The sequence below is a fragment of the Periplaneta americana genome, chromosome 12, assembly GCF_040183065.1.
Source record: "Periplaneta americana isolate PAMFEO1 chromosome 12, P.americana_PAMFEO1_priV1, whole genome shotgun sequence".
Taxonomy (NCBI): domain Eukaryota; kingdom Metazoa; phylum Arthropoda; class Insecta; order Blattodea; family Blattidae; genus Periplaneta; species Periplaneta americana.
Window position 1 is genome coordinate 162,740,062 of NC_091128.1, and position 27,998 is coordinate 162,768,059.

The window sequence follows — 27,998 nt, forward strand, 5'->3', positions numbered from 1 at the left end:
GTATTGCTTACGTGGTCCGTCTTTTCACATTTGTGAACCCCGTTTGTACCTGTGGTGCAGGAGTGTATAAAGTATTTGAAGCAATTTGTTAAGAATTACTTATATCGTTGTTGTATATGTTTTAATTTGCTAAACGAATCAATATTTTGAAGTAAGTAACACGATATTTGGCAGTAATCATATATTTTGTACTAAAAAGGCGTTGTTTTGTTGTTGTGTATTACTTGAGTATTGCAACGATTTAGGTTCTCGTAGTACTTTGTACTGATTATTGAGGCCAAAATCTCTTTATAGAGGAGATCAGTAATTAGTTAATATAAAAATACGTATTTCTTCTCTATAGTAACGCATAGTGGTATGGTTGTATTCATATGGAATACTAGTAAATGTGTTTTTGTTATAAAACACGTATGAGACATTTGTTTATGGCTTGTATTATATAGCTATGTTGTACGTGTAGTTGTATAGCCTAGTCTTGTTTTGTTATTGCATCGTCAGTGAAAACTTACTGCTATGATTTAGTGTTAATGGTCTTTAATTGTATAATATCTGAGAATGTAAGTATATGCTGTAAACATAATTATTTTAAGTTACTAATTTTTTTATAATTTTACTTTTTCAGAAATGGCTGAGGATTTTGATGTAGAAGCCATGTTGGAAGCTCCGTATAAGAAAGGAGTAAGTTACATTCTTATGTAGATATTATTACGGGATTTTTGATAAAAGTTTGCAAGTGTTATTATAGATCTATATTTTTGCAGCCAGTGTTTTATATTTTTGTTACATTGAATTGTGAATTATTGCACATCAGGCATAGTTTTGCAAACTTGTCATATTGTGTAATTGGTATTTTACATTTGTATTTACATTTTCTTCCCTTCTTATTGCTTTCATATTACTGGTTGTATGTAAATTGTTGACGATAGTTTGTCTTTAACTGTGCCTGCTGTACAAATATTTTTTCCAACCCATTCATGTATTCTTTCACTGACATGGACTCCTCCATTTCTGTATCTTGTAGACCCTTACATGTCACAGCTTGGCTCAGAACCGAGCCATAGACCTGGGCTGGGGCTCAAAGAACAGAGGTACTGCAAAGTCTAGTTAGGTATCTTTGTTAATTTGTAGTTAACATATTATTTATTGCTAGTGTTAAAAATGTTTGACAAATTAATGATTAAAATATAATTTGCCATAATATTGTATGGAACAATTAAGTTAGTTTTATTTCTTCCAATTTAGGTAGTCATTTTAGTTGTTTATAAAACAGTATAACATAAGTCATTTAAATTTATTATATAAAGCTAATTTATATGTGAATAGTGAAGTGTATGTTATGCTTCTTCATACTAAGTTTAACAGGAATGCAAGATGAAATTAGTATTGTAGATTTATACCTCAATATTAGTTTTGGCTGCGGAAATATTCTTATTCGGTAGTTTTATGTGGAAAGGTTTCTGAATGTGTCCCCTTCTGTCACCCCAGGGTCCTACCCAGATGGGTTTGCAAGCAACAGTCACTCTTAACCAAGAGATGCTTGATCGCTCGAACATTCCGGCGGATGAAGATTCAAACCAGGAGGCTGTGGAGGCCAAAATTCCCGATAAAAACGCTCCCAGATGCACAGTAGCCTAGTCCGCACATTTACACACAGCCACGGCCAGATGAGCTTTGCCGTGTATGTGTTTGTTGATTTGGTGTGATTGACAGATTGTATGCGCTGTGTGCGTGAGGGAATGCATGTCACTGGTTGTTGATGATAGGGACTCTGCCGTGTTTATGTTGTACGCTGTGGCTCAGCTGACATTGCAAATTGGTACCTGATCTGTATATAGATCCTGAAGGTGAGCTAATTCTACATTTACCTGTAAAACAGCCTACTCAACAAATCATGTACCAATGCTTCTTACATGGTTAATTACATATACACATTGTTTTCAATTATTTACGTACAACACCTTTGCCTGGTGTTTGTATGGCAAAAATAATGTTCAAAGCTTTGTTGAATTTCAGCAAGTTTACTGTAATATGGTGACTTGTCAGTTTTTAGTACATTTGGCTTCCTTTTAGTATTGCTGGGTTGGTCTTCAGTCTTTTTTGGATGGAGTCATTATACATACTTTTCATTTGCTCACATCACCTAAAGAAAATGAAAACTCATTTGATAAACCATTTGGTTAAATTTGTGTGCCGGGAAACATTTGCTGGCATAAAAAACATTTTAAGATCGTGAGGTCTGTTTTTCCAAGCCATAAATGGCAGATCATTTTTGGAGTATATTTGACAGTAACATTTTAACAGAACTATAGATTTTTTGAAATTGTGGTTTCGTGAGATTGGCGTATTATAACAATAAGTAGCCTATATTGCTTTGTACGGTTTGGTTCTGTTTTATTAGATAAAAGCTTAATACAGTGTCCAACCAACCACCTGCTATGATTAATGGTGTTACAATTAAGACAGCAATAATCGCTATAATAAAAAATTTATAATATGTCTTTCTTTTTATTCCTTTGGAATAAATATGACACATGATTTAATCACGCAGTTTCTTCATAAAATTGCACGCCATTTCTCATTCCATCTTTGTGTTATTTATGAACCTGTATTTTCAAAGCTGTTGCTCCATTTCGCGAGACTAGACATCTTGTTTTTTTGTTAACATTATCTCAATTATTACCCATTGTATGCATGGCAGTTATGTAATAATGATTCTGTGCAAAAAAAGGAAAACTTAAAGGTCAACCAATGGATACTAAAGGTGTTCCGTAAATTTCTGTAATTCCCTTGCTTTGTGCTACTATTAATTATGCTTCACCTGGGAATCGGATAAAAAGAGTAATGACAAAATTGGAATTTACACTACCTATCAAAATTGATACAAACCACAACGTGAGATATCTGATGAGCTGTATCTTTGCAGAAGTAAGGATGTGGTACTGTATTTGGCCGAGCAGGAGGACAGTCCCGTTCAATAGGAGGTGAGTAACGAGACGTTCGGGTTACTAGGGGAAAATCCTGTCCTCCTCCTTCCCTTTGGTGGGTCGAACAAATTCCTTTAGCAGCAATGTTGTGTGAATGGTTTAGCCAGCTTCGAACTGTGACCTCCGAGCTTCGATTCGTGACCTCTGGGCCTGGAGCCAGAAGAGAAAACCATCCCTCCTTAATTAGTCTCGTACCAAACAGAGTAGAATGAAATATTAATGGAATGCTGGTGTGTGTTTTTTCTTCCTTTTTTTCTTCCTGCGTGATGCCTGGTTGCGTTGCCGTGGGTTACCAACACTTTGTGTGGCTGTTTCATAGGATGATGGGTCGAGCAGCAAGACGGCCTCACAGCGGGAGAACGGGACGTCGAGCAGTCACAAGTCCTCGGGGTGAGTTGCTTTCCATACATCAGAAACTTAGCCGACCACCATATGTGAATGAGCACCTCTTTTAAATTTTGATTGATCTTGATACTGGCAGTAGAAATGAATAACTGTTGTTCTGTTTGTTGTAGAAAACTGTTCAGTACATTGCAGTGCAAAAATAGTATGATTGGTGAGTATGGAGAGGTCACTTTACTAGGCAGCTGCAACATGCTGCCTTGGTTCATAAGTAGACCAATCCAGTCTTAATTTTTCATACCATATCGTGGGGAATGTTTTAAGTAATTGTGAGCCAGTAAAAGTAGAGGTATTTCAGCAGTTAAATTTATACATAGTTGGTAACTTCCCCATCAGAGTAAGTTACATAGGAAATTGTGAAGAATTAAAATGCTTACAGCAGGGACGGTCATTTTGGCCGGTGACCTTGGTTTTGTGAAGTAGGTAACAAAGTAGGAATGCCTTGGCCAGTCAGTCAGCTGCAAGGTCATCAGTAATAGATAACACAAAATGTGATTATAGTTCCCATTGTACAAGGATGAACCTGCGAACATTTACGTAATATGTTATTGAAATGGTTTGTTACATAAATAAGCATTAACTAACTCTGGAAACGCATTTAGAAAATATGTAACCTTTTTTGTAACATTAGCCATCAGTTTGTTGAATTATGAGTAATGAAAGATTTTTGGTCTAGACATATTGCTTGGTAAAATACTTCAGATTCCAAAAATGTGAGATATATATATATAATAATAATCCACATCCACGCTATTGTAACCTTGCATCTGCCAGCTTTGCGTAATGTTGGTAGCAATAATTGCGACATTGCCACAATGACCACTCACTATACAGCAGCTGACTTGACTTACGTGGAGTTTGCTATTCTGCTCCGTTAATTCAAATGGTACCGATAATTATTACGTAATTGTTCCTTACTGTCATCACAGTTTTTTATATCTGATGTATTACATTATCTGCAAGAGAGAAATTTCTTCTCCTGGTCGTAAAATTGACAACTCTTTTGTTCCAATTCTGACTCCTGACTATGCAAAGAATTCTCACTACATGAATTACCATCTTGTGAGCGTTTTTTCTTGCAAGATTTCACAGCAGCGTTACAAATGATTTATAACTTTATAACACTAACACATGCACATGGTAATAACACAGCATGTATCAAACCAACAACACAGTAGAGCAGTTTATATAAAATGCTGCATTCTGATTGGTTCAGAAGTCTGCTGCACAGCATTCAACTTTTTCATAGAAAGGGTTGCCAAAGCAAATAACTGTCAAGTGCAAGGTTACAACGGCCTGAAATGAAATTACATGTATTTACTGCGTAGTAGTCCATAGATCTAGAATAAACTTGCTGTTTACTTTGAATTGCTGATGATTTACTTTTACATCATCTTTACAACCTTCACTTCATTTTCTCTTGTTTTCAATTCTTTTTTGCCAATTTTTAAATTTTTTATATGTTGGTTTAGTATAATTCACGTGGATATTTTCCAGTTCTTTCAAAATCCATTTAAACAATTGCTTTTAGTGGAACATCATGTGTACACATTATATCGAAGCATACGCAGCAGACTTAAGTTTTCATCTGTCCGCTAAGCTATTACATAACTTACTTCACCGGTCAAAGTTGATCTTCCTTGCTGTATATGATCTGTACACTAGTTTTACTTACGAAATGAGTTTACTGAATTTACTAGAGTAAGTTGGTTGTTAAAATGGAAATAATATGAATTATACAAACTCCAGGAAGAGTAAGCATCGCAGTCGATCAAAGGAACGTCATCGCAGCAGGAGCCGGTCCCATCATCGTGAAGGAGGAAGAGATCGTCACCGTGAGAAGGATCGAACAGAACGCCGTCGTAGCAGGAGTCGATCACATCATCGTGAGAAGCATAATGAACGACGAAGAAGTAAGGAGAAGGAAACAGAGCATCGTTCTCGAGACAGAGAGAGGGAGAAAACTCGAGACCGCAGAAAGAGATCTCTCTCGCCTATTCTCCTTCCACGTGCTCGAGACAAATTTCCTTTTAAGAAAGGATCTCCACCTCTTGGCTTGTAAGTACTTCTCTTTACATCAATAGGCCTTGCTTGGAATTTTAAGTAGAGGAATATGTGCAACTGAGATTTTGTCTGGTGAAAAGAAGTTTCACAGTAACAAGCATAAGCACACATTGCATGTTCAGATCTGAAGCACTGTATTTATTGCTAAAATAGTCCATTTCATTGCTCTAATTTTTTTATGTGTTTATCTTGATTTGTGGCCTGTTTTACAAATAATAGAACAATAAAATTATTCAGTATTTCAGTAATGGTCCTCTCTGATGTGTACTGCAACACATTGAGCTCACATGCTTGTTACAGAATCCCCTTGTGTTACATACAGTAGCGTGCAAATTAATCCGAACAACGTAATTACTTATGCAAAAACACTCAAACGGGATAAAAAAAGGATCTAAGACATATCTCAGTAATCTATGTGGCCTCCCTTGTTCCTAATATCAGCTCTGAGACGATTTGGCATGGATTCCACTAATTTCCCACAAATATTCTTCATTTCTTCATCGCAAAACCATACACCAATGAGGGCAGAAATCATCTTCTCCTTTGTAGAACAATCAATTTTTTGCATTCGTCTTTAGCAAATTGACCACAAGTTCTCAATGGGGTTGATGTCGGGTGAGTTGCCTGGCCAGGGGAGTACCTGAATATTCTTCTTATTGAAGAATTCTGTAGTTTTTCGAGACGTATGGCATGGTGCCAGGTCTCGTTGGAACACACCTCTGCCATCCGGAAATGATTTTTGCAGCTGGGGTACGATTCTGGTTTCCAATAAGTGAATATATTTGTCAGAATTCATCATTCCCTTGATAAGTATTAATGCTCCAGGCCCTTCATGTGTAAAACAACCCCAAAACATTACTTTAGGGGGGTATTTGGGTGCTTGTTGGAGATGAGCTGCTGTTACGTTTTCGGATTCTTTCCGTACGTAAGAAACACGGTGGCCGTGGACCTCGAAATGAGACTCATCGGAAAAAAGTACATTCTTCCAGTCATTCACTGTCCAATGTTGATGTAATTTTGCCCACATTAACCGTTTTTTGCACATAACAGGGGTTAGCAGTTGCTTCTTAATAGGCTTACAAGCCCTTCGTCCAGCTTCCAAAAGCCTATGCCGCACTGTTGTGACGTGAATATTCGCCCCAGTGGTAGCCATTAACTCGCGGGTTAAGTCGACAGCAGTTAATCTAGGATTTAATTTACTTTTCCTGACAATTAAACGATCATCTGCAGGTGAAGTCTTCCTTTTCTGGCCACAGTTTCCTTTTTTCTGGGGTGTGATGGATCCAGTCTCCCTGTATCGTTTTATGATCGAATTAACAGTAGCCAAACCGATGTGACATTCTGCAGCAATTTGCCTCTGTGTCATAGAAGAATGCTCTGCTAATGTTATAATTTTAGACCGTTTTCGTGGAGTTGTATCCATTTGTGAAGATGACATAATGTACACAGGATTGCAGTATTAAGTCTTCAACACAACTGAAATGCTTATAAGTACAAAACGACAGGCAAAATGTCACATATTATAAAAAAAATAATGACAGACCTTCAACAATGGAATTACACGTACTACAGATGTCAATTAAAGCGGTATGAGCAGCTGTGAGGCCAACAATGACAGAAAATGTAAAAATATGTCGTGTTCGGATTAATTTGCACGCTACTGTAGGAGGCCACTGGTCTTTATTGAAAATTTGGCTACTAAGAGAATTAAAAAGGCATTAAAATGTGAAGCTGTCGTAAGTTTAATTTTAATTTTAATTTACTGCTCCTTAAATGTATGTATTAACAATTTGAGATTTTTGCTTTTATTATGTTCAGCCTCTATAAATCATTTGTTTCTAGCAGCCATGACTGCTTTTTTCGATTATAATATATATATTTTTTTTTCCACATACTATACGATTTGTAATTATTATTTTCAGTGCGTTCAACACATTTTTGCATTGTATATTGTATAATCATTAATCGCAATTCTCCCACATTTTTATGAATGTAAACTAATTTTTAGCACAAGCACTATAGATAGAGTACAGGGGTATTTCATCTCACATTATGGGCTGATATCAAAACTTACTGTCTATTTCATTGTTAAACTTACAATTTGTAAAATGGTTATTTCTGAAATATTTCACTATTTCTGTGACTTTTTTCACAACAAATCAGTTCCTTTTATCATATTGAGAATGTACTGTTTATAGTTTTTCTTGAACTGTTATTCAAAAGACACCCACTGTTAAATAAAATCATTTAATATTCACTGGATGATACAAGACATTCTCTATAATTCCAAATTAAGACATTTCATGTCATTTAAGCGAAATTTGGTATGTAAGACTCTTATTTCTTAAAGTGTATTGATGGTTTATTGAAAGTCTTTAAACAAACCTTTCTTGTTCTAATCCTTTAACATTCTCTACCAAATTGTTCACCCATGCATGATAAAAATTTATCGTTTGAACGGAAATCTCGGAGAGCCGAAATCTCTATTAGCAGTCCACTCTTATAATGCCTGCTTAGCTAGACTTTCTTGAATTTATCTTTAAAATTGTGCAGTAAAAGTTTCGTTATATAATTCCTGTGAAAAGTGCACCCAAATGAGTGTAACAAAAAAATCGGAATTCAACTTAAAAGAAAAAGATAAACACATTTTTTTTTTATAAATCTGTGGAAAAAATTATAGCCTACTGTTTGCATTAAATAATTCTTAATTAGCTTCACATTGTGGAAAAATTTAATTTAACAATCTTCGGTAGTATTAAAACTACATAAGTTAGTCTTTTAGAAGGAAAACAAATTTTGATAAACAAATTCATCACAACTGGTGATCTTAAAGCGATGTGTCTTCTTCTTGTGGCTAGTGAGATTTCTCACTTCCAAAGACGAGATTTTTTTTTCATTCTAGTCAAGGTATCGCTGTGTGAACATCTCCACTCCTGTCTGAACTGATAATGTGACATATGGAATAATTAGATACGGTAGTGTTTAATGCTGTGTTCTTCTTATCTTTGTGACAGGAGGCCAGTAGATGAACTTTCACCTGAGGAAAGAGATGCTCGCACAGTATTTTGTATGCAACTTTCGCAGCGAATAAGAGCTAGAGATCTAGAAGAATTCTTCTCTTCTGTTGGAAAGGTAAGCTGTGTCCATTAAAAACGAGATAAATTTGCATTGACATCACTTTGCACAGGAGTATTTCTGCACTTGAAACTTCCACAGTAGCAATTTAAACTAGAATTAACATCAAACATTTTTTCATCAGAGTAATATCAGATAGAATATTAAAGAACTGATATTTATTAAAGAAATATAGTAAATTGATGGTGTTAGGTCATTTTATATGCAAATGGACTTTTGTTCCTCAGGTGAACACACAAGTTTAATTCTACAAGTGAGAGTGCAAAAAACAAAATAACTAGTTAGCACAATTACGACAATAAGGGTCCGAAGGTTAAATTTAATTTATCTCAAAACTCATTTTTATGACTTATTTCCCTTTACTCTAATGCCATCGAAATGGTCCAGGATAAAAGAATTACCAAGGACAAATGTTTAAAAAACGTGAAGATTGCGATCAGAAACTGGTCAATATTGCCAGATCATATACTGGTGCATTTCGCACATTGCTAGCATTCAGTTGCTTGTCTGTGTTTTGTAATACGAATCACATGGTCAGGCCTGGACTACTGTAGATTCATTCTTCACGATTGTAGAAGAGTTTAATATTATAGAAAAAAGTGCTGCAAATGTGAAAATCGTAAATAGATCTGGAAGTGTTACTTCAGAAATTAAATTCTTGACATAATTAGTGATTTTTGAGGCAACTAATCAAATTGTAGACACAGAAAATTCATCAAATACGAACTCTGTGGTAATTTGTATAGCTCTGTAGAAACTGAAAAACTATTGTTTCACATTGCTGTTGTATGTTGAACAGCCTTTGTATTTAGACTGACATTGCTTGCAGGTTCACTGTTTCTTACAGATTGTAATTAATAAAATATTTTTCCTTCTACTTTGTGACATACCTATATCATTCTGCTTTCATATTTCTTGACAGCACTTCTGTATGTTGCAGGTGCGGGATGTGAGGTTAATTACATGCAACAAGACTCGAAGGTTTAAAGGAATCGCATATGTGGAATTCAAAGATCCTGAATCCGTCCCTCTGGTGAGTTATGTGCCAGTTATACTGTAGTAGCATACAAGTAGACCCAGCTCTGGTGAAATGGCTTTGTCTGGGGGGAATATGTATGCAATATTGAAGGGTTGCCATAATATACACTGAACTTAATGTTCAGGATTTTATGGCAATCTACAGTGTAGTTCTAAGCAGTATTTGTTTATTGTCATCTTTTTGGTGATTATCATGTAGGTAATCAGTTAATGTGATAGTGCATCTCCTTGCTCACAAGCTTCATTATTTGTTCAAAATTATTTTTCACACAGACAAAATCGGTTTAATGTTAATAAATAAGAAAATAAGAAGCATCTCACACTGAAGTGGAAGATTATTTGGATCTTTTTTATTGTGTCATAGTTGAAGAAACAAACATCCCTTCATTTTAGAATTGTATTGACTTCATCAAAGAAGACAAGGAAAGGGGAGCTTATTTATTGAATATGTTACCAGGACAGGGTAATAACTTTTGGTAATGGATGCAAAAGATAGTCTCCTTTCCTTTCCTATCCTATCCTGTCTGACTAAACTGACCACTGTGAGTCTTAAATAAATTTGTGTAGATCTTCATGAAACTGACCTGTTGGTAATATGTAACGTAAGTTTTTTTGTGCTGAATTAACTTCTGTATGTGGACAGTAATGATCAAATGATGGGATTTTTTAGTTTCATCATATTTATAAAATGTGTCAAACAAAGTTAATGGTTTAATACTGTGGTGATGGAGGCAGTGAGAAAACATTTCTACCTTTATTGTTATAATTTGAAGGAATGTAGTTACAGGGTTATTACTCTTAATAAATTGGAAAAAGTTGGAAGAGAACTAATTGTGGATTGTAAATGGAAACTGTTACGTTGTTGTTTTTATTATTATATTTTGCAAATTTTTAAATAGTAGTTACAATGAACTGTGTATAACAATATCTTACTTCACCAGTTCGTTTATAATAATGTATTATAAAGATACGTAATCAAGAGGATCTTAACATAGAATTTAATTTTTGAAGTATACAGGTTGATTCAAAAAGTTGCGCACAAACTTAAGGAGCTTATAGAGGGGTCGAAATACAACTTTCGTATAGGAATTTATGGTCTAAGAAGTAATCCTGGATCAGTGCACGCTTGGGAATGTCAGGAACTTCATTGCAGATGTAAGCTTACTTTGCAATGAGGCACTTGGTTGGATACATTAGGAATGATGAAGACGTTCCTCTGCCACCACATTTGAATGGGGTGAGGTACAAGGTCTTCATACAAGATGTTCTTCCAGAACTGTTAGAGAATGTACTACTTATTGTGCGTCATCAGATGTAACTAGACGGAGCACCTGCACACTTTCCTCTTCAAGTACGTGACATACTAAATGACATCCCGGGTGTTGGATCAGAAGGGAAGGTCCAATTGATTGGCCATCCCACTCCCCTGATCTGGTGTCTCTGGATTTCTTCTTCTGGGGACATATCAAAAACCTCGTGTACGAGACACCAGCTCCCGACCAAGAAACACTTCTTGCCAGAATACTTGCAGCATTTGATGAGGTTTGAGAGATGTGTGATGTACTTGGTAGAGTGCGTCAGAATTTTCTACGACGATGTTATGCCTGTATTGAATGTGGTGATCGCCAATTTGAATAACTTCTGTAAAAAAAATAGTGTTGAATAAACATTATCTTTGCTCAACTTAAATGTGTGATTCTCTATTACGTAGTTCCTGACATTTCCAGGCTTGCACTGACCCAGGATTACTTCCTAGACTATAAGTTTCTATTCTAAAGTTATTTTATTTCGATCCCTTTGTAAGCTCCTTAAGTTTGTGCGCAACGTTTTGAATCACTCTGTATAACTTACATAATATAGTGCAGTGAAAGCACGGTATTCTTCAGGAGACAATGACACATTTTAAATCATTCTTAGTCTACAAATTCTCTTTTTCAACACTGACTTTCAAATAGTAGTCTGCAAGATAATTTCTGAATGCAATTTCATTAGTGTTATTATAATTTGTCAGATTGTTGAAAAATTTCGACAGTATGATAAGACTCGAAAATAGTTTGATAATACTGTTCTATGAAATTAATTTCTCCAGTGCCATTGTTACTCTGTAGAATTTTGGAAATGTTTTTAAGTCGCTCTAAATTAAGATGTTAAGAAGATACTTCGTTACATTTTTAATTTCCCACTAGCTAGATCTTCACTCCTGCAGGCACACTTTACAATTTTTGAACTGTCTCTTCACTGTTTTCATAAACACTATTAGGGGGCTGAACTCTTTTCAAACCTAAGTGGGCTACAATGAATGTTATGTCATTTTTCAGCTCTGGAAAATCAAAAAGTTTCTTAGCTGTAACAGTTCACGAGGCTTCTTCCTCGAGTGTTTTTCATTGCAGCTATACTCTGAAAATTGAAATGATGTAAACTGCTGCTGAAATCCATGTTCCCCAATTGTTAAAATGGGTTCAGGAGGTAAAGAAAGGTATCCAGATCTGGAGTAATATTTGTGAATAGTGGAATTCTTGAAGGAGCTTTCAGAAAATTCTTTTTTTATAGTGGAGATCAATTTATCAACATCTGGAAACTAACACCAAACCTCTTCTGACACTTTGAAAATAATGTGCTACGTAGGTCATGTGCATCATTTCGGGAAAGAACACTTATAGCTTTTGTAGTCTTTTTGATGTAGTACGACATCTGTGATGAAAAGCAACTCATTGCTGTCATTGACTTCTTCAGCCCATATCATCTTCAAGGAATTGGTAAATAACTGTGCGATAGTTAAACTGTTTACTTTTTCAATGCATTCTGTTGTGAGCAGGAACACCCTGGGTTCTTCTCTTGCTGATGGATCTAATGGACCAATGATGACATTGGCAATGAAACATCCTGTAGCATCAGTCGTCTCATCGATTGAGATCCAGACCTTCATATTTTGAGTTTCTCCTCTAATCTTTTGCATTTCCGTGTTATAACAAGAACTCAAGTAAGTTTTTCGTATATTTGACTCACTTGGCACAGATTCATTGGTATACTTCTGCAAAAACTCTCTTAATGTGGAATTTTGTAACTTCCAAAAGGAATTCCGGCATCGAGAAAGGCTTTACGTAAATCCAGTGAGAATTGTGATTATCGGCTTATGTTGCAGATACTGCTGGAAGTAGAGAAATTGTCTTCTGTCCAGCAGTAGCCTTCAGCAACGTGGTTTTGCGTACTTTTCGTGATTCACAAACTGTTTACATACTTGACAAACTATAACTTCACCATCTGCTGAAAATATATCTATTCCAAATTCATTAACGTAAATTGTGTAACTTGTTTTGTTCAATTTTGGCTTCTTGCTGCACTGATACCACAGAAATGAAGCCAAGGGTAACAATAAGCAGCTAATGATTAACTCTATTCTTTTGTTTTTATAGCAGTGACAGTATTCACTATTGTATTAGAAGGAATGACAATGAAACACAGTTCTTGTGGTGTTATCGTCTCTCTCTCTCTAAAAGTTAGAATTTGACATTCCTTCAATCACTAACCATGCAACAGAATCTTGCCCTTGTCAGTTGCGCCAATCAGCATGCCATTATCACTAGACAGAGTCTGTTGATCTTTTACATACTGTTTCCTGTTAGTCTCAGATTATTTTAATATTTGGTGCTACTAATTTAAGAACTCGATAGCTGCCAGAAATATAGACGTTGCCAGATACATACAGTCATCAAATAGAATTTGCAGGGGCAGCCAACTGTTAAACTAAACACAAATTAGAATATACTTACAATAAACGAAAGTGAAAATATATGAGACAAAAAAAAAAAAGACATTTTTGCTTGAAACAGAAAAATAAAAATTCGGTATCACAATCCTTGGGATTCATTTTGTGCACTTTAGTACAAGGTGGCCCAAAAGATCGGGAAATTTTGAAATGGAAATTTAAGGAAGAGAATAAATACATTTATTCATGCTTATTAATAGTACGTTGATGGATTTCATTCCAATAACTGTCTTGAAGTTGACATCCAATAGGCGACCACCATCTCTGCGCAGACATTCCTGCAGTCTCTTACGAACATTTTGCATTACTCGACATAACATTTCATCAGGAATTTCGGCTATTTCTTCTCGAATCTTCGCTTTCAGTTCTTCTGTCGTAGCAAGTCGATTATGGTACAGCTTGCTCTGAAGGTAACACCACAAGAAGAAATCGCACGGTTAGATCCTGGGTTCTTGGTGGCCATGAAGTGTCACGATTTTTGGAAATCACACAGTTGGTAAAGAACTGCATACAGCTGCCATTGATATTTGTGGTGTGTGTGATGTTGCACTGTTTTGCTGAAACCAGGTGATTTGTAGAAAATTCTGCAGTTCGTGGACAACAAAGGTTTCCATCATGGCAACATACTGAACAGAATTGACAGTGATTGCTCACCCATCATCATAAAAGTAATAAAGGCCCATGACACAGTGCACCACACGGTAACTTTTTTTGCTGCGTAGAGCAGTGGTATTCAGTCTTTTTTGCTAACGTACCCCCAAAATATATTTGTACCCTCAAATTGCATTGGAATTATATAAGAATTAGCAGAAGACTATGACTGATGTTGTTCTAAAATATATTATTATTATACTCTAGTTACTGAATGCAGTAATAATGGTAATAATTTACGTAAAATGGTATTCAAGCTAGAAAAAAGAAGAGTTGATATTGCGAAAGGAACTATAATTGATGCAATAATTAGCAACAAGTAAAGTAAAATAAATGTCAGCATTTTTTACGCATAATCAGTTGGATGTGTACCCCTTGAGACAACCCTACATACCATAGATTGAACACCGTTGGTGTAGAGGACACTGGTGTAGCTGACAAGGATTATGTGGAGTCCAATAGCGAAAATTCTGTTTATTGACGAATCTTTTAAGATGAAAGTGGACTTCGTCCGACATCCACAGTTCATCAATGAAATTGTCGTCCTCATTCAGCTTTACTATCGTTCACAAAATTGTCGATGTGTTAGGTAATCGTTGGGTTCCATTTGCTGGACTGTCTGTAGCTTACATGGATAGAACTTTAAATCCAGTGATGGTATTCTTTTAACATTCAAATGTTTCATCTGTACAGCAACTGCATGACGTCGAACAGAATGCTGTGGACTTAATGACAACAACTCGATATTGTTTGGTATATGAGAAGTTCGCGGTCTTCCTACAGATCTCTTTTGCAGAGTTGAACCAGTTTCCTCTAAATTACGTCATCATCATCATCATCATTGGCATTACGGCCCTTGTAGTTTAGTCTTAGCCTCCCTCAGAACATCCGACCAATCACTCCTGTCTAATGCTCATGTTCTCCATCTTCTAATTCCAACTTTTGTAGATCAGTCTGAACATCATCCAGCCATCTCAATTTAGGTCGTCCGACTTTCCTTCTTCCTACTGCCAACGCATCTAGTAGAGCTTTGGGTGTGTGATTGTTCTCCATCCTGGCTACGTGTCCCAGCCACTCTAACCTTCTGAGTTTTATGTCAACAACAATGTTAATATCTTTATATAATTCATATAACTCAGCATTTGTTCTGATTCGCCAAAACCCTTGCTCATAAGTAGGCCCAAAGATTTTCCGCAATACTTTCCTTTCCCAGGCATTTAAGATCTTTATTACCCTTTCAGGTAAAGTCCAGGTTTCACTTCCATATACTACTATTGGTTTAATAATAGTTTTATATATTCTTATTTTAGCTTTGAGATACACCTGGACTTCATAGTTTCATTCAATGCCCAAAGACCTCGATTCCCAGCTGCAATCTTCTCTTTTATATCAGTCATAACATCATTATTGTCTATCACCGTGGAACCCAGATACTTAAAACAGGAAACTCTATCAAAATTAGTATCATTTAAATTAATCGTATTAGTATTCTAAATTACATACCATGTGTTAATTGCATGTGCTGATGGAATATGACCATGCCTTCCTAAATTAAAGTGGAATGGAAATTGTGTACGTGTGGCCTCCATACTGTCATTGTTCTAGTAATATGCTTTGAGTGCAAACTCACCACTCCAATTTTCCATGATAATAATAAATGGGCAAGATGAAAACAATATTTCATATGTTATTCGTTGCTATCACCCAGGGTTACTATAAATATTTCAAAATTTCCCGATCTTTTGGGCCACCTTGTATAAAGGAATCCAAAGAGGCATTTTACCAAACGTCCATTCTTTACTGTTCAAGTTCTCCAAGGATATTTCCTTAAATCGCTAATATGTTTTCGCGGGATATCAGCCGAGTTAAAATTTTGGAATGTTCCAAGCTTTCAACGGCTATCTCTCCAGCCATCTTCAGGGAAGTTGTGTCTGGACAGAAAGTCGTAGGTTACGAGGAATGATAATTCCCGGCCCCGGATTGGCTGATCCGCCAACCAATCCCGTATCACCTGAGACAGCCTAACATCTATATAACCTACGACTTTCTGTCCAGACACTACTTCCCTGAAGATGGCTGCAGAGATAGCAGTTGAAAGCTTGGAACATTCCAAAATTTTAACTCGGCTGATATCCTGCGAAAACATATTAGCGAACCAACGCCGAGAAAGCCTCAAATCATACATTTCCTTAAATGTTTGTTAAAAGACTTCACTGCAAAATGTGTGCAGCACATCAGGTATAGTTATATTTTGATTGTTCTGTATGAAATGTAATTAATGTTCCTAGAATTATGGTACACACAGTTGCGAGTTTTTTCTGCAAATTGCATTCATGATTTTATCTTCAAATTCAATTCAAATAACAGCATTGTTTCACACTTAATTTACTTTGCGTTGTGTTACAAAATCTCGAGTTTGAATTCGTCCATTGTACTGTAACTCCTAACTAAATCTGAGGTTCAAACTCACATGTTAGATCAACAAATTCTGCCTGCCATATTTTATCAAGTATTTCACATTTTTGTTCATTAATATAGGATGGTTAATGAAATATGACCTGCGTTTTAGGAATCTGTTCTATAAATCATATTGAACAAAAAATGTCATATGAACATGAGTCTGACGATCAACATTTGAGTATCTACAGCTATTCGAATACTAAGGAAGTAGAAGCTGTTGTGAACAGAAATAAAAATAATTGTTTAAAAATACAGAGAAGGAATATTAAAAAAATATTGTATTAAACAGAAAATAAGCATACCTCAATGTGAAAGCGAGTTTTCTTTTTTGCATCTCAATGTACGTACTTGGGCACATAGATGTGAACCCATGCATAGCATTTCGTAATTCAGCATACTGGTGAACACAGCAGTGTTAATAGTCAAGTTTAGTAATTGTTCTTTTGTTTAAGTCTAGTTCACAAGGTGCGAAGCTACTATACGAGAAAAGTGGAAGCAGGGGAGACCATCATGTTGATAATAATTACGTCACCTGGTCTCTAAAGGGACATTTTGCAATATAAAATTGTGAAATGCTTATGTTAGGTTTGCTGATTGAAAGCTGATGTCATCAGACCTCCTGATCTTTCCCCCGTACTTCATGTTACAGCATAACTCCACTCTTCTTATTGCAAGCCCCACCATTTATAAAACAAGTAATAAACCTGGTTTACAATACAGCACACGGATGTTTACTAATATGTTCACATGATATTTTTTGCTCAAAATGATGTGTAAAACTATTTCCTCAAGTGTGGGTCATACTTCATGAATCATCCTGATAGTTTAATACCATCAAATGAAATATTTTATTTCTTTATAAAATATATATTATTTTAATGTACCGAAGTACATATGATATTTCTATGCAGATATTCTGTGTCATCATACGATGAAAGAGTAATGGAACGGAGAAAAATTCTCTCTGGCGCCGGGATTTGAACACGGGTTTTCAGCTCTACGTGCCGATGCTTAGTGGATGAAGCATCAGCACATAGAGCTGAAAACTTGTGTTCAAATCCCGGCGCCGGAGAGAATTTTTCTTTGTTCCATTACTCTTTCATCTTTATAAAATCCTCAGTATAAACAGTTTATCGTAATAATACTACGAGGGTCATTTCATAAATAATGCACAGGTTGACAATACTGGAGATTGAGTGATGCAACAACAGTGAAAATTACGTCAGTTGCAGTGGAAAGCCTGATGAAGAAACACGTATTTTGTTTCATCCATAGCGTACTCTAGGTTTAAATAACAAGAGGTAGAAATGGAGTCTGCATGTGTTTCGGGTACTGTTACTGTTGAAGATCAAAGGTCGTACATTAAGATCGAAACTTTACGTGCAAAAACCCCTCAGAAATCTACAGTGTTTTAAGTGAACTTTGTGCTGCATTCATAGTGGACTGTAGCACAGTTTCTTGTTGGGCTTGATTTTGTTGTGTTCGTATGAGCATAGACAATGATCCAAGACAAGAAGGCTGAAAACATCAACAGATGAACAGAGTGTGAAACTTGTGGCAGGTGCTCTTGAAGATCGTCGTACGATACATGGGGAACTTTCTGAAGCCATGGGGATTCCACCAACGTCAGTATTCTGTATTCTGATGAACGATTTAAAGAAGAGAGAAATTTCTGCACGATGGGTCCCTCACTGCTCTACTGCTGAACAAAATCAGAAATGCCTGGACATTGCAACTTTTCTGAAACAAAGATTCGATGTTGAAGGTCAAGAATTCTTGCATCTAATTGTTGCTGTTGATCAAACTTGGGTTACAGCCTTTGAGCCAGAGTTTAAATCACAGTCCAACAAGTTGAAAGGTTCAGCTTCCCCACGACCAAAAAAATTTCGACGACCTCATTCAAAGATGAAGCAAATGATGATCTTTGCAAATGATCACCAAGGAATCTTCATGACAGATAAGAGTCCTATGTGGAACAAGTGTCACAGCAGTGTATTATCATAACTTCATGCAAAATATGCGCAGAAAAATGCACAAAAACCGACCTCAGTTGCTCGAGGCTGGGCCACTGATTCTCCATGACAGTGCTGTCCTGCACATCGGGAATGTTGTAACCCAAAAGCTGCGTAAATACGGATGGGAAGTGTTCTCTCATGCTCCCTGCAGTATGGACATGAGTCCACCAGACTTTTGCTGGGTTGCAAGAAAGCATTTATAGGTTCGTTAAACACTATTGGTCCTATAATTGTTCATTTAGCGTCAGTAAGCGTTGCAAGAACGACCTATAAAGCTATTGGTTCGTTAAAGCACTCTGTAAATTATAGGTCGAAAATCGGAGCTATAAACTGTTAACAAATCGTTAGCCGCCATATTGTATGTATATATCTTGTTTTTGTATCTGACAGTATTAAGTAATTTCGTGGATATGTTATCATCAGAAGTAAGTGAAATGTAATATACCATATCACAGTGAACTCGAGATTCATGTGTGTATAGGAAAAGTTTTGTGAATGAAACAATTTTATTACTATTATAGAATTGTTTGACGTAGAGGTTATGTTTGATATGGTACAACATCTACCAAGACCAAGAATACTGAGAGACAGATCGAATCCTCTAGAAAAATACGATAATATTGATTTTAAGGTTAGATTTAGATTATCGAAAGACAAATTCATGGCTCTCTTGCATGAGCATACTGGAAAACAAATCCCACGCAGTAAATTGCCTTGCGCTGTTACGCAATAAGAGCTTTTCAGAATGTGATAGTGGATCATATTCATGTTTATAAATCTACAGTTTGTAGAATAATAAGATGCGTGACTGCATTGCAAGAATGAGAGAACAGTACAATACTATGCCTCAAGGAAATTCTGTACAAACAGTAAAACAGGATTTCTTCTCAATTTGCAATTTTCCCAACGTTATTGGTGCATAGACTGCAGCCATATGAAAATTCAAAGCCCTGGACACTTGAATGAGATGTACAGAAACAGGAAGGGTTACTTCTCTATTAATCTGTACCAAGAATCGTTGCATGTTGGCCTAGGTCAGTATTTTGATGCCCGTCTTCCGCAAAGTTTGAAACAATGACTATCCAAAAACACAATATTACCATAGTGACATGCACATATAATAAGCGAATTATTTGCGCCGGCTACGATGGCTCTGTTGTTTTGAATCTTTTCCGTTTCAAAATGGAATAGCTAACAGATCGTTAAATGTCACATTTGCAACGACCTATACTTTAAAGACTGGAATAGTTTAAAGGTCTGTTACTTAACGAGAGAATAGCAATTTATGGAACAGGTTTCTTGCAACCCAGCATTTGACTTGTTTCCAAAGTTGACAGAACCTATGCATGGATGTCGATTTTCTTCTCTGGAAGAGCTTTCTGCCACTGTTATCCTAACCATTCGACAGATGAACAGAAGTGATGTCTTGGATGGGATATTAAAGGTTCCCAGATGTTGGGATTCAGTCATTGAGAAGCAAGGAGACTAGATTGAAAGATTGTAAAGAGAGAGGCCTACTGTAAAAAAATATTTGCATTATTTATGAAAGACCCTCGCATTAATATCCCAGTTCAAAGCCAATGTTTAATTATTTTAATAATCATCTGGAAGACAGCTAGAGGACTTAGTGAAGTACAGCAGTAGCCAATGTAAGATTTTTGTTTTGAAAAGGAATCCTGTTCTTCTGAACTTCATTCTACATTGATGGTTATTAACATGTGTTCCGTGATCCTCCTGTAGTTTTACATTAATGAAGTTTTATGTATTAATATCTTCACTAACTAACATTCTGCACTGCTGTTCAAAAACCACTAGTGCTTCACAGATTATAATTTGAGAAGTGCTAATATACAAGATGAACACAACCACGTATTTATTTACAGTTGGTTTGTTTTGTAATAAATCTGAGTAACGATTTAGCTCTACATCATGTTATGAATCCTGCAGAATTTTTGTTCATTTCTGCACTAAAATAGGACTTAGGACTTAATTTTTTCACATTGTTCGCAGGCTTTGGGATTAGCAGGCCAGAAGTTGCTCGGCATCCCCATCATCGTTCAGCACACACAAGCAGAAAAGAATCGCGCAGGCAATTCTATGCCTAACATGGTGATTCCAAAAGGAAATAGTGGGCCTATGAGGCTCTATGTTGGATCGTTACATTTCAACATCACAGAAGATATGTTGCGTGGCATATTTGAGCCATTTGGGAAAATTGACAACATTCAGCTTATCATGGACCCTGAGACTGGGCGTTCTAAAGGCTATGGATTTTTGACAGTAAGTTTGAATGCATATTGAAATAAAGTGGAATCTTGATATCTAAGTAGTGTTTGCAAAAGTGAGTGTTATAACTGAAATATAGATCCATTATCTGTTTGATAACTGATTTCGCGGTTGATAAAATGTAAAATAAACCAATTAAAAACAATCTTCTACAAAATTAATGCGAGAAATTTGAGGGAGTGCTATATTCCTTAGGAACAAACAAAAACAAGCAGTCCAGAATAACTTTTTTTTTTTTGTGTAAAATCAGATGTTATTAAATATCATTTCAGTTATACATTTTTCTCTCTCATGAGTTTTTTCTTTAGATTCTCATTTGCTATTTTGACATTAAAAGACAGTAATGTTTACTGAATTTTAATACACTTTTTCCAGTTCCACAATGCAGATGATGCGAAGAAAGCTTTGGAACAGCTGAATGGATTTGAACTAGCAGGACGACCAATGAAAGTGGGCAATGTAACTGAACGATCTGATTCAGCACAAGGTCCATCTATTCTGGACAGTGATGAATTGGACAGGACGGGCATAGACCTTGGTGCGACAGGTCGTTTGCAGTTAATGTTCAAACTTGCAGAAGGTATGTTTATTTTCCAGAGTCTTGATGTGAATTTCTTGTGTAAAATATTCTTAAGAATTGAAGGGTTCAGAACCATAGTGGGCCAAGCGCCATTTACTAAAACCGTAGAAAACAAGGGTTAAAATGAAGTTATTACCATAATTCAATGGAAACATATAGCAAGTAATATAAAGTATACACATTAAAACTAAATGATATGTCAGTCTTCATTAAACTATGGTATTCACTTAACTTTAACCCTTGTTTTCTTCGTTTTTAATGAATGGTGCTTGGCCCACTATTGCTCTGAACCCTTCAATTAGCAGCAGCCATTTGCATTTCTGAAAGGAGATGGTCAAGCACGTATCTTCTTGGAGCATTTTTCTGTCAAGTTAATGTTTCACTGTTAGTATTGTTGTATTATATCTTTGTGTCTTAAACACAAATTAGTGGCATATTCTGTGTCAAACTTCAAACTCTGAAAATGGGTGCATTGAATGCAGTGAGTAGCAATTCTCTTGTTATAACATTGTGCCATTTTTGCAACAAAGCTTTACAGTATGGTGCCTAAATTTATATCTAGCAGTAGTTTTGTTACATGCAACGTCATCGTTATTGCATTGGTTTATACTTGTACTTTTATTTTAACGTTGTCTGTAATATTTTCAATACTTTGTTCATCCATGTTTTGATCCATTTGTCTGTTTTAAATTCTTTAGTACTTGAATAATTTCAAGCAAAAATTGTTCTGGGGCGGGTATCGATCCCGGGACCTCTGGTTGAACGTACCAGCGCTCTGCCAACTGAGCTACCCGGGAACTCCACCCGACACCATCTCAACTTTTCCCTTTATATCTACCCAATTCGCGTGGGCTGACAAAATGCCAGAGACCCACATCGAGTGCACACAAACTCTGTGTGGCTTGGAATTGTGGTTGGGTGGATATAAAGGGAAAAGTTGAGATGGTATCGGGTTTAGTTCCCGGGTAGCTCAGTTGGCAGAGCACTGGTACATTCAACCAGAAGTCCCGGGATCGATACCCGGCCCCAGAACAATTTTTCCTTGAAATTATTCAAATCTGCTTTACAGGAAGCTTTACCTGAAAGACTAGATTTGCATAATATATACGTCACTGTGTACGTTAACAGAAAACCACAATTCCAAGTCACACAGAGTTTGTGTGCACTCGGTGTGGGTCTCTGGCGTTTCGTCAGCCCACGCGAGTTGGGTGGATATAAAGGGAAAAATTGAGACGGTGTCGGGTGGAGTTACCGGGTAGCTCAGTTGGCAGAGCGCTGTTACGTTCAACCAGAGGTCCTGGGATCGATACCCGGCCCCGGAACAATTTTTCCTTGAAATTATTCAAATCTGCTTTACAGGAAGCTTTACCTGAAAGACTAGATTTGCATAATATATACGTCACTGTGTACGTTAACAGAAAACCACAATTCCAAGTCACACAGAGTTTGTGTGCACTCGGTGTGGGTCTCTGGTGTTTCGTCAGCCCACGCTAGTTGGGTGGATATAAAGGGAAAAGTTGAGACGGTGTCGGGTGGAGTTCCCGGGTAGCTCAGTTGGCAGAGCGCTGGTACGTTCAACCAGAGGTCCCGGGATCGATACCCGGCCCCGGAACAATTTTTCCTTGAAATTATTCAAATCTGCTTTACAGGAAGCTTTACCTGAAAGACTAGATTTGCATAATATATACGTCACTGTGTACGTTAACAGAAAACCACAATTCCAAGTCACACAGAGTTTGTGTGCACTCGGTGTGGGTCTCTGGTGTTTCGTCAGCCCACGCTAGTTGGGTGGATATAAAGGGAAAAGTTGAGACGGTGTCGGGTGGAGTTCCCGGGTAGCTCAGTTGGCAGAGCGCTGGTACGTTCAACCAGAGGTCCCGGGATCGATACCCGGCCCCGGAACAATTTTTCCTTGAAATTATTCAAATCTGCTTTACAGGAAGCTTTACCTGAAAGACTAGATTTGCATAATATATACGTCACTGTGTACGTTAACAGAAAACCACAATTCCAAGTCACACAGAGTTTGTGTGCACTCGATGTGGGTCTCTGGCGTTTCGTCAGCCCACGCGAGTTGGGTGGATATAAAGGGAAAAGTTGAGACGGTGTCGGGTGGAGTTCCCAGGTAGCTCAGTTGGCAGAGCGCTGGTATGTTCAACCAGAGGTCCCGGGATCGATACCCGGCCCCGGAACAATTTTTCCTTGAAATTGTTCAAATCTGCTTTACAGGAAGCTTTACCTGAAAGACTAGATTTGCTCTTTAGTACTTATTTGGCAGTGTAGTTTAACTAATTTCAAACTGGATGGCTAGTTTATATCCATGCTGTTCTATAATGATTTGGTTTTAGGTACAGGTTTACAAATACCTCAAGCTGCTGCAACCGCACTGAACCTTAACCCAGCAGGAAGTCTCCCTATCCAGCAGCCGACACCACCCATTGCAACACAGTGCTTCATGCTTGCCAATATGTTCGATCCTGCCACGTGAGTATAGTTAAACTATAATGAACTATTTTTGTACTGGTCACCTCAAAATTTCAGTCTTACTTAACATTTCAAGTTCCAGTGATAAATATAAGAATTTGTTAGGACATACATTGTTCCACTTTGTCCTGACTGCTTTCCTTCCCTCCAAAGAGCTGTGAAATTGTTAGTTTCAATTCATAACGAAGTGTTGTCAGGCATGGACAGTGTGATGGATCTGAATTTTGGAAAAAGCCGAAGTTTTCACATTATGCTATAAGGCTATTTGTTTGAAAATTTTTTTTTTTTAGTCCGATCCCACCAGGTTGTCTTTTCGATATTTCTGGTCTTCTCTCCTGGCTGTGACTTAGTTGTAACCCACTTCTGAGGTTGGGGCGCCTGGAAGGCGGAGTTACATTACCCCGATGATGTGATAGGATAATTATGATAATGTAGTGCCAGGAGAGGTCTTAAATCTAAACTTAACCTAAATTCCAGACCATGGACGAACACAGGAATAATCCCCTTTAAGGAAAAATTCCTGTGCTCTAACCGGGAATCGAACCCGGGACCTCATGAACTATAGCCAGAAGCTCTGACCACTAGACCATGAGGCTGGTCTTGTTTGAAAATGTATGATCTATTTAAAAGTACGAAACAGGACAAAAGAGTTACTTAATTAGAATTTTCTAGATTCTAAAAATCATTAAGTACAATGTAAGCTGTATGTCCTTACTTTTCTTACTAGTATTAATGTCATATATTAGAAATCAATAGTAGAATTGGATGAATGGTTATGTGCTTTCTCTTGAAATTCCATTGAATTGCACTTACTGTATTATGTATTCATATGAACAATGTGTGTTCATGAGATATTGTATCAAAATGAAATTTGTTCTAGAAGCTTAAGAAATAAAACATTTGTATAATTTACACTGTTTATACTAGTGTTCGCAATTTCATAAGACATGATCCTGTATACTGAAAATTGAGTTTAGAGTCTTACAAACAATTGTCAGGTTTTGAAACTTTCGGATCTTGAGAAATCTGTGCGGTTTGTAAAACCAGTGACATGAAGTTTCCTGATTCAATATAGATAGGAATGATACAACAAATTTTATTTCATGCATTGTCTGCTTTCCAGGGAAACAAATCCGACGTGGGATGTGGAAATTCGTGATGACGTAATTGAGGAATGTAATAAACATGGTGGAGTACTTCATGTATACGTAGACAAAGCGTCACCTCAGGGGAATGTATATGTGAAATGCCCATCAATAGCAACAGCTGTTGCTGCTGTTAATTCACTCCATGGTCGATGGTTTGCAGGTAAGTTAAAAAATCACGAACCATTTTAATGTGATTAGCTTATTTGAAAGGTATACATTGTCAGCAGTGAACTGTTAGGAGAACCCTGTACTCTATTTAGAAATGTAATTTCTGTTCTTCCAGTCACCACATAGTTTCCCCATTAAGAACCTGTAAAAACATTTGCATGATGGTATATCAGTTAACTTCAGGTCTCGAGATAGTTGGACCTCAGTGGTCTACTGATTACTGTGTATGTCTTTGTACAGTACCAGAAAAAAAGGGCCGAATCTTGGGGGCAGTCCTCTGTATGTAGGCAGCAAGTTTGGCACATGTATTTTTCATGACGAGAGTAAAAAAAAAAAAAAAATGTATATTTCTTAAGTGTGAATTATGACCGAATTTGTATTTTTTTTTTTTTCTTTTTGTGCGAAATAACACCAAAATTAACCAAATTTTTATATCAAAATTTCAGATTTTTATTCACCTTAAAATAGGATCCCTATTAATAAAGATTATCCTATACTGGGGGCAGAAGAAATAGGCGGGTATGGCGAACCCCTCATTCACTACCCCGACTCCTATACTACCTTTCACAGAACCTGCTGGGTGTAAGGTCCTGTCCCAAATAACTCCATTCACACATTTTGCACTATAGAAAAACTTAAAAGAATAAAATAATAACGTGATTTCTAGTACCTAAGTACAAATACCTGGTTTACTGAATATTGTTTTGTTTACTCAACTGTCCGAACACAGGTCTGAAACTCATAAATGACAACAATAAGGCATCACTCATGAGGTAACTAAGCCAGGAGATAATGGGTTACGGTGGCCAGTTTTCTTTCCCTCTCCATTGCATACATCGGTGGCTAGTAACATATTACACTAATCAGGCTTTAGATGATATTATCATTTATAATATTTCGCAAGTTAGCCATTTCACAAATGTAATAATTATTATAATGTAGGCTAATGTAAAAATAATAGGAGAAATTAAATATTTAGCATTACACACAAGTATTTTATTTTTATTTTTTTTTTATTTTTTTATTTATTCATTTATTTATTTTTATTTTTTTTTTTTTTCAGAATATTGTATTGAAATAGTAAATACTAAATAATTGTTATACAATTAGCCTATTAACTTTGTGAATCATGAGAAAATTAAGGTGCAAAAATTATATAATATAATTTTAATGTGTGTAGAAAATGTACACGTTATTATAACATGAACGAGTTTCGTAATAAAAAAATACTTACGTATTAGAAGCATACTTAAGAATGACTTAGCTTAACAGAACACATAAAACAATAAATATGACTAAAAATCGTTCTGCACAAATTCTCTGAATCGATCGTAGAGAAATACCACACTCCTTGGCAGTGACTCCATTGATGATAGGGCACTTTTAAAGTCCTCACAATCTTTAAGTTCTTTTAAGAAACAGTAAACGTGATTAATAACGCCTTTAGTATGACTTCTGGCATCAGGGTTTGACTGAGACATGATAGCGATTACTTGGATGATTAGTGTAAAATAAAAATAAATTATGAGTGATTAGTATTAAAAAATACTGTTTATTATGATATAATATATTTGCGAACAAGCTATAACATAATAGTATCACAGATGAGCACTTGTCAACAACCAGCATTCAAATGCAGCGACAGGAAGGTATCTGTTCAGGTCATAAACCGCTAGAGAAAGTGTGGAGTGAGTAGTTTCCGCACAAGACCAAAAACCCGCCTATTTCTTCTGCCTTTACTATAGTTGTTTCCATAGTTAACCATGGTGTTTATTTCTTCCAGGCCGAGTCATCACAGCAGCCTACGTACCACTCATCAACTACCACAGTTTGTTCCCAGATGCAATGACAGCTCTTCAGTTACTAATGCCATCAGCGGCACGTAGAGGACTTTGAGAGTGTTTCGTGTTAAGCTACAGATCGCTGTAAAATCCCAATAAATTCCGTTTCTTTGTGCCAGTTCCACATAGACAATGGGACTTGTTTGATAAAAATCTGGTGGCCTGAGTGGATCTCCCACGAAAAAGGAAGTTGTTCCAAATCTACCTTTTTATCTTGCAGTGTACAGTTTTGTGGTGTCACTGATTCGTTTTTCACTGTAAACTGAATTGTGTATGAATGCCAATGTCTTGTACAAACTTTCATTTTGAATAACTGAGATATATGAAGTTTTTAGTATCGTATAATTTAAGTAGTAAGACTGACTTTGCAGAGTATGGATGAATGTGGTGTGTGGATATTCAGTGCGATAAATCGATGCGTGAAAATCTATCTTGCATAAAATTTTTAGTGATACGTTGGTTTTCCTTCATATGGATTGTAATTAATTTTCATTACTGTTGTTTACTTTCCATATTAAGAAAAGACAACTTTGCAATACCATCACTTTTATGATTCATATATGAATCAACATTAGTACGAGTCGATGGATGTATATTTGTTTGATAAAATAAACCTCTGTTTCGATAAGAATTATTTTGTTATTTTATGACATGCCATAGTTCACTCTGTCATAATCCATAACCCAAAAATATCCAGCTTGAGTTTGCTGGTTGCTTCCAGACCGCAGCCCCGTACTGTAAGTAGATTTACTGATGTCAGTGATGTGATAACTGAAGCTTCAGAAATCTTGTCTGTAACTTTTCTAACAACTGAATGCAGACGACGCTATGGAGTAGGAAAACTATGTATTAGATGAAAGGAAATAGCTTACAAAAAAAACCGAACCACTCAAAACCTTTGAACTATATTGTATTGGGCACTCTGTGCTGAAGCCCACATATCATGTCTTATAGCTCCAATACAAGACTAATCTTA

The 27,998-nt window shown here is 36.4% G+C and overlaps 1 protein-coding gene across 5 annotated transcripts; it reads left to right on the forward strand.

Moving 5' to 3' along the window:
* On the forward strand, positions 1-27,653 carry Caper (RNA-binding protein 39-like protein Caper). 5 transcript variants are annotated; one of them, XM_069842450.1, is made up of 11 exons: positions 1-151; positions 623-678; positions 3,304-3,374; positions 5,136-5,444; positions 8,465-8,582; positions 9,526-9,618; positions 20,526-20,795; positions 21,177-21,381; positions 23,730-23,865; positions 24,989-25,173; positions 26,965-27,653. In XM_069842450.1, the coding sequence occupies exons 2-11, from the start codon at positions 625-627 to the stop codon at positions 27,075-27,077; spliced, it is 1,554 nt and encodes a 517-aa protein (XP_069698551.1). In that variant the 5' UTR covers positions 1-151; positions 623-624; the 3' UTR covers positions 27,078-27,653. The 5 variants fall into 5 exon arrangements, with proteins under 5 accessions (XP_069698551.1, XP_069698552.1, XP_069698550.1 ...); XM_069842451.1 differs by lacking the exon at positions 1-151 and adding an exon at positions 340-355; XM_069842449.1 differs by lacking the exon at positions 1-151 and adding an exon at positions 372-408.
* Positions 27,654-27,998: the final 345 nt, after the last annotated feature.

Excerpts from the sequence above, each read along its gene's own strand:
- Caper (XM_069842449.1), top strand. The coding sequence starts at position 387 with ATGTGTTTTTGTTATAAAACAC. Across the intron at positions 409-622 it reads GTGTTTTTGTTATAAAACAC|AAATGGCTGAGGATTTTGAT; the intron begins GTATGAGACATT and ends TTACTTTTTCAG. Across the intron at positions 9,619-20,525 it reads ATCCTGAATCCGTCCCTCTG|GCTTTGGGATTAGCAGGCCA; the intron begins GTGAGTTATGTG and ends CATTGTTCGCAG.